This window comes from Pelodiscus sinensis, chromosome 9 (genome assembly GCF_049634645.1).
Source record: "Pelodiscus sinensis isolate JC-2024 chromosome 9, ASM4963464v1, whole genome shotgun sequence".
Taxonomy (NCBI): Eukaryota; Metazoa; Chordata; order Testudines; family Trionychidae; genus Pelodiscus; species Pelodiscus sinensis.
This window is the reverse complement of record NC_134719.1, coordinates 60,037,817-60,049,995: the sequence shown is the minus strand read 5'-3', so window position 1 is coordinate 60,049,995 and position 12,179 is coordinate 60,037,817. Positions and strand designations below refer to the sequence as shown.

Here is a 12,179-nt window from a genome sequence, read left to right as displayed (position 1 = left end):
CATACCAAATTTGGTGGTTTTAGTTCTTACTGTTTCAGAGGAGTTCTTGAACAAATGGACCCCCAGACATACAGATGCACAAATCTCTGAAAAAATATAAATCGATATCTAGGTTTTTTGTTTGTACTGGTAGTGCACATCCACATACCACCTTAATATTGGTGTTGCACATAAGAAAATTCAAACTGCCCAAGGACTGAAAATGTTAGATGACATACTGATTGGGACTGGTGAATTTTTATTAATGATTTTGACAAAACTGTCAAATATATGGATTAAAATGTACAGAAACCAGAATAGGTGTGTTAGGACTTAGCAGTGTAGCTGTCTTATAAATTTAAGTGGAATATGAAATATGATGGACCAAATTCATCGCTGTTGTTAGTCAATGGAGTTACATAAATTATGAATTTGACCCAACTCAAGTCTCTGTAAAATAATGTCCTCAAGTATAAACAGAGTACGCTACAAAATTGAAATACAATTTAAGTAGCCCTCAATTGCTGAAAATATTGTAGTGAAAGAGTCTTATTTTAATAACAGACTTAGGGACACCCTCCCTAACTTCAGCAGAACTGTGCAAGTTTACAGTAAATGAGGATCTGGCCCAACAATTAAATATTATTTAATTGAGCTTGTCCTCCCCCCCTTCTGCATGATGTACAATTAAGGCTGACTTTTTTTTTCCTGAGAAAGGGATCTCTTTCTACTTGTTTTTAGGTGAAACATTCAGGTGCCTTTTAGGCTAGAGATTATCTATGGTGACTGGAGCATTAGAAAAAAAGATGTCATGGGAGTCAAAAAAGGGGAAAAATTTTACTCTGAATTTTTTTAAAAACTATTTGAGCATTGTTTGTGTGATTGGTTTTATTATCACTTAACTTATATGATGAACATTTGGATATAGAAAACCTATGTTAAAGATTTAGTACCATCATCCTTTCAGTCAAGGTCACAGTAAATAATATGAGACTTCTTAGAGGTTATCCATCCAGATCGGTAGACTCCAAACTTGCTGTTCCTGATATTTTGAAGGTTACAAAAAACAAACCCTTTCAGGCCTTGTTTCTGCTTTACAAAGTAGCAAGTATGTACAGAAATCCTCTTTTTATTTAAAGCCTGCATAATTTAAATTCTGACCCCAGTAGTTATTGGCACTAAAGAAAGCTAATGGGATGTGGACTAGTATGTTGCATAGACAAAAGGATTTATTCAGATGAAGAATTTGAAATAGCTAAAATTTCACGAGAAGGATCAATTTGAGATCTTTGGAAAGATCAGCTATTGAGTACATAAAAAAGAAGAATTTAAGATGGTGGTATTTTACAGAAAGTCAAATGCATTAAGTGGGTTTCCTGTTGATAGTCAAATGGTACATTTGGGGTTATTTAAAGAAATGTAGATAGTTATATATAAAGTTTAATAAGTTAAAGTGATTTTCACTTTTGTAGGAGAGCTCCTTTTGATTAGGGTGCAAAGGGGTGCAGCTCTGAGAGAAATGTTTTCTTTGTGCTTTTTTCTTTCTCTGTTTTGGGGATTTTATTTTTCTGGGGGTGGGAGAGTGAGGTTGGTTTTTTGTTGGAGTGTTCTGCTCAAAAGTTTAAAAATCAATATTTGAATGTTGTGTAATGGGGGAATGTTGGGCTTTTTGTGCCCTTATTTTTACTGTTTTAGGATGTGTAAAACTGGTTTAACATTTTTAAATGGTCCATCTTAGATGTGTAAAGAATACAAAGTTTGTCTCTTCCTTTGTGTATTTTTTCAGACCTCTTTGGAGGACTAGCCAACAAATGTAGTAAAAACCTTCTCCAGCCTTGTAAATTAAAGAAATTGTTCATATTTGTTCAGGTATTTGAGGTAAATAGTGTGACTAAAAATCCCTTCCTCTCCATTAGTCAGACTTCACTTCCTTGGTACTTGTGGTGTTATGATCCTACTGGTGGTTGTTGTTGTTGTTGGCCTGCCAATTTCAAAATGGTATCCAACAAGGCAAATAATGTACAAAGATTATTACAGTGACATGTAAAGTGTGAATATAAGGGTGTATTTAGTCACCATGACAGCTCAATTTGAAATAATGAATCATAGAACACTAGAACTGGAAGGGACCTCAAGAGGTCATCAAGTCCAGTCCCTTGCCCTCATGGCACGACTCAGTACCATCTAGACCAGAGCTACTCAACATATGGGTCACATGCAGCCCGTTTGTTTGCGGCCCACAGTGGGTTTGGGTTTACATGAGGCTCAAAGCGCAGCCCACGGGTGGGAGCCAAAACAAAAAAGTACTCACTGTAATGGTCTTCTGTTGATATACGTTTTAGTAGTTAAATTCCTGGACAGTCATTGCTCATTAAAAGTGCTGTCATATGGGTGGAAATCAGGTAAATATTGCATTTTATTAATATCAGCAGAACTGACTTAAATGGGGCCTGTGTGTTGTGTAGTCTTGCCTTAATCTTTGTATTCAAGCCCATCAGCGTGAAAGAAGCTATTTGTATATATTTGCATATATATGCAGTCACACTTAAATTGCAGCCCTCGGCATGTGCTGTATCATTGTGGTCCCCAGGACTTCCAAAGTCGAGTAACCCTAATCTAGCCCATCCCTGATAGATGTCTATCTAACCTGCTCTTAAATATCTCCAGAGATGGAGATTCCACAACCTCCTTAGGCAACTTATTCCAGTATTTAACCACCCTGACAGGAAGTTTTTCTTAATGTCCAACCTAAACCTCTCTTGCTGCAGTTTAAGCCCATTGCTTCTTGTCCTATCCTCAGAGGCTAAGAACATTTTTTTCTCCCTTCTCCTTGTGACACCCTTTTAAATACCTGAAAACTGCTGTCATGTCCCCTCTCAGTCTTCTCCAAACTAAACAAGCCCAGTCTTCCTTCGTAGATCATGTTCTCTAGACCTTTAATCATTCTTGTTGCTCTTCTCTGGACCTTCTCCAATTTTTCCACGTCTTTCTTGAAATGTGGTGCCTAGAATGGTGCACAATACTCCAATTGAGGCCTAATCAGCGCAGAGAAGAGTGGAAGAATGACTTCTCGTGTCTTGCTCACAACACTCCTGTTAATGCATCCCAGAATCATGTTTGCTTTTTTTGCAACAGCATCACATTGTTGACTCATATTTAGATTGTGGTCTACTATGACCCCTAGAAACCTTTCCGTAGTACTACTTCCTAGATAGTTGCTTCCCATTCTGTATGTGTGAGACTGATTGTTCCTTCCTGAGTAGAATACTTTGCATTTGTCCTTATTAAACTTCATCCTGTTTACCCAGATCATTTTTAATTATGACCCTATCCTCTAAAGCAGTTGCAACCACTCCCAGCTTGCTATCATCTGCAAACTTAATAAGCATGCTTTCTATGTCAATATCTAAATAGTTGATGAAGATATTGAATAGAACCGGTCCCAAAACAGACCCCTGCAGAACCCACTTGTTATGCCCTTCCAGCAGGATTGTAAACCGTTAATAACTATTCTCTGAGAACAGTTATCCAACCAGTTATGCACCCACCTTATAGTAGCCCCATCTAAGTTGTATTTGCCTAGTTTAAGGATAAGAATGTCATGCGAGACTATATCAGATGCCTTGCTAAAGTCTAGGTATACCACATCCACCGCTTCTCCCTTATCCACAAGACTAGTTATCCTATCAAAGAAAGCTATCAGATTGGTTTGACATGATTTGTTCTTTACAAATCCATACTGGCTGTTCCCTATCACTTTATTATCTTGCAGGTGTTTTCAGATGATTTCCTTAATTACTTGCTCTATTATCTTTCCTGCCACAGAAGTTAAACTGACTGGTCTGTAGTTTCCTGGGTTGTTCTTATTTCCCATTTTATAGATGGGCACTGTATTTGTCCTTTTCCAGTATTCTGGAATCTCTCCAGTCTTCCATGATTTTTCAAAGATGATAGCTAAAGGCTCAGATACCTCCTCTATCAGCTCCTTGAGTATTCAAGGATGCATTTCATCAGGCCCTGGTGACTTGCAGAAATCTAACTTTTCTAAGTAATTTTTAACTTGTTCTTTTTTTATTTCATCTTCTAAACCTACCCCCTTCCCACTAGCATTCACTGTTAGGCATTCCTTCATCATCAGACTTCTTGGTGAAGACCGAAACAAAGAAGTCATTAAATACCTCTGCCATTTCCAAGTTTCTTGTTACTGTTTCTCCTTCCTCACTGAGCAGTGGACCTACCCTGTCCTTGCTCTTCCTCTTGCTTCTAATATATTTATAGAATGCCGTCTTGTTTCCCTTTATGTCTGTAGGTAGTTTGAGCTTGTTTTGTGCCTTTGCCTTTCTAATCTTGCCCCTGTATACCTGTATTATTTGCTTATATTCATCCTTTGTAATTTGTCCTAGTTTCCACTCTTTATATGACTCCTTTTTGATTTTTAGATCATGCAATATCTCCTGGTTAAGCCAAGGCAGTCTTTTCCCATACTTTCTAACTTTCCTACGCAGCAGAATAGCTTGCCTTTGGGCCCTTAATAATGTCCCTTTGAAAAACCTCCAGCTCTCTTCTGTTGTTTTCCCCCTTAGTCTTACTTCCCATGGGAACTTACCTACCAGCTCTCTGGTACTCGGTGTCATATTCTTTAATCGAAAAAGGCATCATCCAAGGGCTCAAATAAATTATTCAAAAATATTTTTTATTTCTAATTAAGGGGCACTTATATCTGGATGAAGTCAGACATTTGGGTATCTAAGTTTCTTAACTGAAACATGTTCCTTTCCTGTTATGGGTTTTGTTTTAAATGGTCTATATGACCCTTTTGGGAGATGTGCTCATTTGTCTTTTTAACTTAAGTGGTATAACTGTTCTTCACTTCAGATTGGCTTTTAAACAGTTACAAGAAATGAAATTAGTATGTTCTGATTACTTTATATCTATGCTGGGCAACCTGCAAGCCACATGCAGCCCACTGGGGCTCCAAGTGTGGCCTGCAGAACCACTAGCCCTGCTCAAAGTACATAACCATATTATCCCAGATAAATACATTTCAATGAAACATATCAAACAAAAGAGGAAAAGATACAGAATAAAAGTTAGAAATACCGAAACAAAGGAAATTTTCTGGAGAAACTAAATAAAAAGCAAACTCAGACTTTGATGACATCAGACAAGCTAAGTAGATTTTTGTTTGCCTCCACAAGCTGCATAAATGTACAGTGCTGAAAGGACAAAGCATTAGAGAGCCACAAGGAAATCTTTAGTGATATATTTTCTACCCCAGAGATAGGCTTCTCGAAGTACAACTTTTATTTTGATTTTTTTTTAAAGATTCTGAGCGTTATTGAATATGTGAGATAATTAGAACTGATATAGCAAATACCAAGAACCAGTTTTCTTCCTACATTTTTTATCCATAACTCTGAAGTCATTCCTAAAGTGAGCATCATCTACAGTGTTTGTTATAGATTTATTTCTGCCTTATCTCTCTCTCATAGAAATTCTAATAAAAATGTCACAATTGGAACAGTTAGACTACAGATGGTACAAATGAGGAATACAATAGTTGATTTCAAAGTATTATGCATTCTGGTTTTAGGTAGCAGTGATGGTTCAGAACTTAGTGAAGAGACTTCATGGCCAGCATTTGAAAGGTAAGAAAAACTGCTACATCTAAATCTATCTCCAATTCCATTCAGACCTCACTAGTTAAATCTATCACTCAATTCTTTGCAAATGAAGTGTAATTTTAGTGATGTGCAGGACTCCATTATGTAATACACTGGGTAAAAACCATTGCCTCTAGCATACAGTGAACCCTTTAGTTCTTTTACAGCCAGCTTAGGGGGGTAATACCTTCTGGTTATCAGCTAACAGAGAGCTGTGTCACATTATCTGTTTATTGTTCAACTTTGTCTCCTTAATTAGCTGGACCACTACCAAACCCCTGAGAGATTTCCCTTTTGTGTATACCTGCATCTCCTGTTCAATATCCTCAACATCTTCACTAGCTCTCAGAACTCCTCTATATATATCTTGTATTCTTGGCTTTCTGCATTCTCACCAAAGTCCTGCTGTTCTAGATGCTTCTTCCTCTGCTGTTCTTCTCTCCTATTTCCTTTCCCAGCTCCTGATTACTCCTTCATCTATTCCTTAGGGAAATCCTGAAGCAATCCTAGCTATATATATGATATAATATGCCCATTACCATGGCACATGTGCACTATTCAGGTGACATTAGCCACTCTAATTCAACTCCCCCAAGTATTCAAGAGAATTAGATGAACATTAAATAGTTAAGTAGAAAATAGTAAAAATTGAAAAGCTAATCTTTTCCTGCAAACTAGTAAGTTGAACCATGAATAAAATATATTGTGTCCACTATGTATACCCAAGAGTCTGCTGGTAACGTGGATTATAATTCAGAGAACCCATCAATCTGGAAACTGACTTGGGTAACCATGCCTACCTAAATGCATGGAGACATTTTTGCCTAGAGACTTTACTCATTATAGCCGGGAACTGTATATCCCAAGCCAGCATTTTGCCTCTGTCTTGTAGAAGCAATTCGAATTGTACCAGTTCCTTATGGAGAAGCGACTGAAGTTGTTGTTTGTACCAAAGGTGAACCCCTCAATACCATATCTTCCTAGAAAATCTGTTGCCATGGAAGGAACCATTTCCCTTAAGTATCCAGTAGCTGAGAGACTAGAACAGTCTCTTCAGAGAAATAGACTACTCCTTGGTTACCTGCATGCAGCTCTAGCATACAGCATCATTTGGAGATTCTTTAAAGTGCTCATCCATTTTGACACATGAGAAGAAAGTCAGAAAGAAGAGGATCTGGAACTTGCATATAACTCATTCTTATATGTAATACAGCTTGTGATATCACAACATTTCATTTTGCTTTTCCTGCTGTGTTCCACTTTTGGCAGGAAGTGCATTTGACTAAGATTCTGAGATATGAATTCTATATTAAGTGCCCCTTTGATTCAAGTTCCCTGTGCTAGCCAAAAATTGTATGGGGAAGCTTCAGATACAATGGTGAAAAAAGTCATGGATCTGAGTAAGCTTCTTTTGGCTCACGGAAGACACAAATTTCTGTGTCAGGGTCAAGAAACTTAAAGATTTTAGCAAAACATTGGATCTAATCCTTTCTTGTCTCCAAAGGAAACTTCTCATGGCCCTTATCTCAAGAATTCAGAAGAAAGCAGGTTACCTCCAGTCCCTCTCCCAGTAAATAAGTGCCTAGATTATACTCTCTCCCCAACTTAGGGCATGTTGAAAAGTTGCCTACAGGTCTGGGTAGGAATTATCCAGGACAGTTTTTCATCCTGCACTCATCACCAAATTCCACATCTTTTTGACACTTCATTCTGTCCTGACCAAAAAAGCTTTTTTGGTCTCTTATTTGATATAACCACTTTTTCTGAACATTATCTTTTGTCCCATCCCAGGAAAGGGGCTTAAGATTCTTTATGGACAGTGGGAACATATCTTTCAATTGCTCAGATGGTGAAGCAAAGCTGGGAATTGGATGCAGGGTGTTTTAACTGAAATACCTAAAATTAAAGTTACTGTGGTACCTTCCTGAACAGTTGGAAAGTTCTGCAGTAGAGTTCCATTCTTGTTTAGGAAAAAGGTCCCTTTGTGAATAAAGGAGAAGCATTAATTAGCTGCAACTGATTGCTTTTAGCAAAATGATGACTCACGAAATGCCTTTGACTACCACCAGCCTGGTTCAAAGCCAGGGAGGGAACTGAAAGCCAGTGTCCTTCAGCTCGTCTTCCATAGTGAGTGGACTCAGCAGATTAACTATTTGTTTCAAGAACTAGAAATTCCATTTCTGGCTCTGTTGTATTTTAAAAGGTTAGTATGTTGAACATGGTCTCACTTGAGAATCAATGTTAGTCAAAGCTTATCTTAGCCGCTCACTTGATAGATTCACTAAAACTGTCCTAAGGCTATTAAATGCCTTAACTCTCTTAGGCACTTTTGGAACTTCCTTTCTGTTTTACGTGTAATTGTAGTAAGAGCTGTCTACTTAATTACAAGGAGTTAGAACTTACACTCCTATCCCTTGATTCACTAAATTACGTCTGGGGGAATTCTGTGCCACTGTGCATGTGCAGAATTTGTCCACTGTAGAATTTTTTGGTTCCCTGCAGACAGATTACTTTCTGATGGGGAAGAAAAAGGAAACCACAAAAGTGGTCATATGACACTCCCCAGCGGTATGTTTTGGGTGCGTAAGGTAGCCAGCTGAGGTAAATCACTTAGGGTGTGTCTAGACTACAGGGTTTTGTCGACAAAAGTGGACTTTTGTCGACAAAACTATATCTGCGTCTACGCTGCCGCTGAGTTCTGTCGACATAATGTCGACAGAACTCATCAGTTTTGTTGATGGCTGTAAACCTCATTCTACAAGGAATAACACCTTTTGTTGACAGAGTTCTGTTGACAGAAGGCATTATTGCATCTACACTGTCCTTTGCGTCTACACTGTCATGTCAATAAAGCAGCTTGCTTTGTCGACAGAACTGGATGTAGTCTAGATGCTCTTTGTTGACCGAAGCTTTGTCCACAGTATCTGTTGACAAAACTTCTGTTGACAAAAGCTTGCAGTCTAGACGTACCCTTGTAGGCGGGAAATGGGACTGGGGAAGTCTCTTGCAGAGTCCCATTGCCATTGAACCCAGAACCCCCCAACAAGTCCCTGTGCCTTCAGATCTGTCACAAACACTTAACTCCCCCTCCAGCCACTTGCACCCAGAGTGCCCCAAACAGAACCCTCTTACCTGAATTTCCTCCTTCTCCCCCTCCCCCTCCCCCCCCCACTAAGCCTTTTCACACTTGGATCCTGCCTGCCTGGCACAGAGGGGCCAGGCTCTGGGATTTTTCTGGAGCAGACACAGTTCTTGTATTGTGTCACAGTGGGGTGCAGTATCACCGCTGAGTCTGTGTTGGGATAGGGATCTGCACAGTGATCTCCAACCTCTACCCAGCCAGTAATCTATGCTCCCCAATGCCATGGTATAGCGCCTCCACGTTTATTTGACAGGTATAATTTGCAGAATTTTAAATACTGTGCACCAAATTTTTAATATTTTTGGCATAGAATGTCCTCAAAAGTGAAACATAGTCAGGATTACATCTTTCAGTTAAAGCTCCTACAGACAGCCTGGAGCTCAACTTAAAATAGGGACAATTGACATAACAGCCCTTTGAACTAATGGCTATGATTTTGTTGTCTTTTCTTGTCAGTTGCCTTTATTGTTGTCATCACTTTTTCAAGGAGAGTCAGTGAATTCAATGCCTTGTTGTTAATAACTTTTTTATTTTCCTGGTAAAGTGTTTCTCAAGACAGCATCATCTGGGGTTTTTACTCAAGGTTGTTTTTCCTTACCATTTAAAGTGATGTATTTCATTCCCTTTATTTCCCCCAGTCTTTCTCATCCTGATGATATACAATGGCATTCCCTGGATGTCTGCAAAGGTATTTTAATTAGGGAGAGCACTCTCTAAAGCCAAACTTTCAGTAAATCTGAGTAGGAGTTGTAAAATTGTACAGATGAGCAGGTGAAACTCCTCTATTTAGTTTGAGCTAATTCTATGAAATCTCTATTTCATTGGTAGCAGGAAGTATAGGTTCTTATGAGAAACACTGCGAAATGACAGCCTGATATATTTTCATGCATTTAGCAAACAGCATGGAATCTCTGTCAAAAGCTGGGAATGGGCAACAGGAGATGGATCACTTGGTGATGACCTGTTCTGTTCCTTCCCTCTGGGTCACCTGTCATTGGCCACTGTCAGAAGACAAGATACAGTGCTAGATGGACCTTTGGTCTGACCTAGTATGGCTGTTCTTATGTCTCATCATCAGCAGCTACTGGCTTTGGTTATGGTATCTTGCATATTGCCATCCTCCCTTAATCTCTGACTTTTTCTCTCTCCATCTTCTGAGTTCTGAACTGCTTTCTAATCCCTAATATTCCATTTCTAGACTGATGGATTACTTGCATTTGAAAATAAGACTATTGTGTCCTTACTGACTATTTGTTGTTTTATGGCAGGGAATTGATGCTCTGGATTTTCTCTCATTTGTAGGGAAGGTAGCTATATTTAGATTGCCAAAAGCTTTCCATGATCAAAAGTTCTTGTGAGGGTAAGCTTTTGAAGCTCATTGAGGGGAGAGCCTTCTGGTGAGAAGTGCCTTTTCTGTGTCTTCTGAAATTCTGTGCGGTTTTGGCAAAGGGATAAACCAGATATAATCACAATTTCTCCTCAACTGTTCTTATTGTCAGCTAAATTTTGTCACTGTGTTACCTCCTGTGGGAGGTCGTACCACAGTATATAGGTCTGTCATCTTTAGTGCTAGTGGGCATATTTACCAAATATAGTCTGTGTTCAGCCTGATTTCTTGTTATACAAAGACAAATTTAAAGGTTAGAACACAGCTTATTGCCATCTTTGCGTTAGTCAGACAGAAGTCACAAACCTCTGATCTAAATAAGTTCTTGATGCAACAGTTATATTTAATTTATAAAAATTGTTGGCATAGTTTATAATGTCTAAATTATTAGGATCTTTTTAGAAATAAAGAAAACTGACCATATCAAATTTTGCAAATTCAGTGGCACCTAGGTTGCTGAAGGGCAGAGATTAATTATTTAGAACACTGTTTCTTTGGGAAAGAGAGTGGGGTGGAAATGTATACTTTACAGTTCATCTATGATGAGGGTTCTTATTACAGCATATGCAATTATTTGAATTAGTAAGGTAATGTCAACTTTATATTTTGTTTAATCTTTTTTTATATTACTGTGTTTTCTTCAATACTGCAAAAATTCCCCAAGTATTTTCTGCAAGGCAGATTTACTTATTTACAGCTGGCAGGTTCAGTCTTCTGTAACCCAGAGTGACTAGGAAATCCAGGAAGCAAGAGAAGTATGGGCTTGATCCTTAGCTGAAATAAATCAACATATCTCCATTGTAATATATCACCATCAATTTACATTACACCAACATATCACCATCAATTTACATTACACTAGCTAAGGACCTGACTCTATATAACCAGCTTTGAATCAAGCACAGAACAATATTCAAAAATAAGTGTAGTACCCAACTGCCAGAATTGGACAGCAGAACTGAAAACAGCACTAGTGATGAAGGGCTTAAAAATTTAAAACTTCCTGTGTAACATTTATACTCCCTTTAAACCAAAGCGGTGAGTTATTACAGGTTTGCTATCTTAGAGCTTACGTAATTTGTATGTGACCTTGGACCCATAATATATTAAGCTACATATATTATCCACTTACAAAATTTTGCTTTGTTGACCTTTGCTAGCCAATAAAGATGTAGCCAAATGAAATCTGTTTTAAATGTATAGCATTTTAAATAGATATTGTATCATAGCAGAATGTGTGATTTTTCTTTGTAAGTCGTTGGCCTCTGTTGTTGATTTTGAAATGGTGCCAATACTCAGGATTGAGTTAAGAAGTCTTTGTTTTCCTCTAACTATGGTGTGCCTGTTTCTAAGTTTAGGGGTCTGATTGCCCTTTGCTTCTTGTCACAGAGTATGTATCAATATCTGTAATCAGCATTAAAGGCAGCAGTTTCCAATTTAGTGTCTTACAGGATTTTCATTTTTATTCTGTAAGTTAAAAGAAGCTTTTCTCTTCTCAAACCCATTAATTGAGATGACAGTAAAAATACCCCAGTGAGATGAGCACTGACTTCAAGAACATCAGTTCAAATAAGAAATGGATTTTGAAATCTACTACTGCATGTTTTTTCTTAATGAAATCATCCGCTACTGCTTATTGTAGGAGCAGTAGATATGTGGCACAAGAGAGACTTTATTACACTGTTCTAGCAAATTATGCTGCTTGTATGGATAAAAGTATATGTAATGTATACAATTTATAATGGAATCCAACAGGAACAGATTATACCATTCTCTCGGTCCGGTGACAAGAGTGGCACGAAATGGCTATCGAGGCCACATGAAGGCCAGCAGGTACAATAACCCCTTGCACACAGGGGCCACAGATTTTTCCTCTGGTGTTGGTGACTGACTTGATAATTAACTGGGTGTCTTCTGACATTTCTGATCTTTCTAACTTTCAAGGCAAAATTAAGGTAGTGGCTTATCTTTGAAACAAATTTCCTCTTCTGCGGTTTAATCTATATCC

At 38.2% G+C, this 12,179-nt stretch overlaps 1 protein-coding gene across 7 annotated transcripts in view; it reads left to right on the top strand.

The window, feature by feature from the left end:
• The window catches only part of RALGPS2 (Ral GEF with PH domain and SH3 binding motif 2), a 212,941-nt gene that overhangs the window by 162,793 nt on the left and 37,969 nt on the right, over window positions 1–12,179 (top strand). For 4 of the 7 annotated variants that reach the window (XM_075936864.1, XM_075936866.1, XM_075936861.1 and 1 more), the window contains 2 exons: window positions 5,573–5,627; window positions 11,927–12,004. The exons of 1 other annotated variant lie outside the window; for it this stretch is intronic. In XM_075936864.1, the coding sequence (XP_075792979.1) occupies window positions 5,573–5,627; window positions 11,927–12,004 (133 nt within the window). The remainder of the gene's footprint in view (window positions 1–5,572; window positions 5,628–11,926; window positions 12,005–12,179) is intronic. 2 more of the 7 variants (XM_075936867.1, XM_075936863.1) reach the window with 1 other exon arrangement.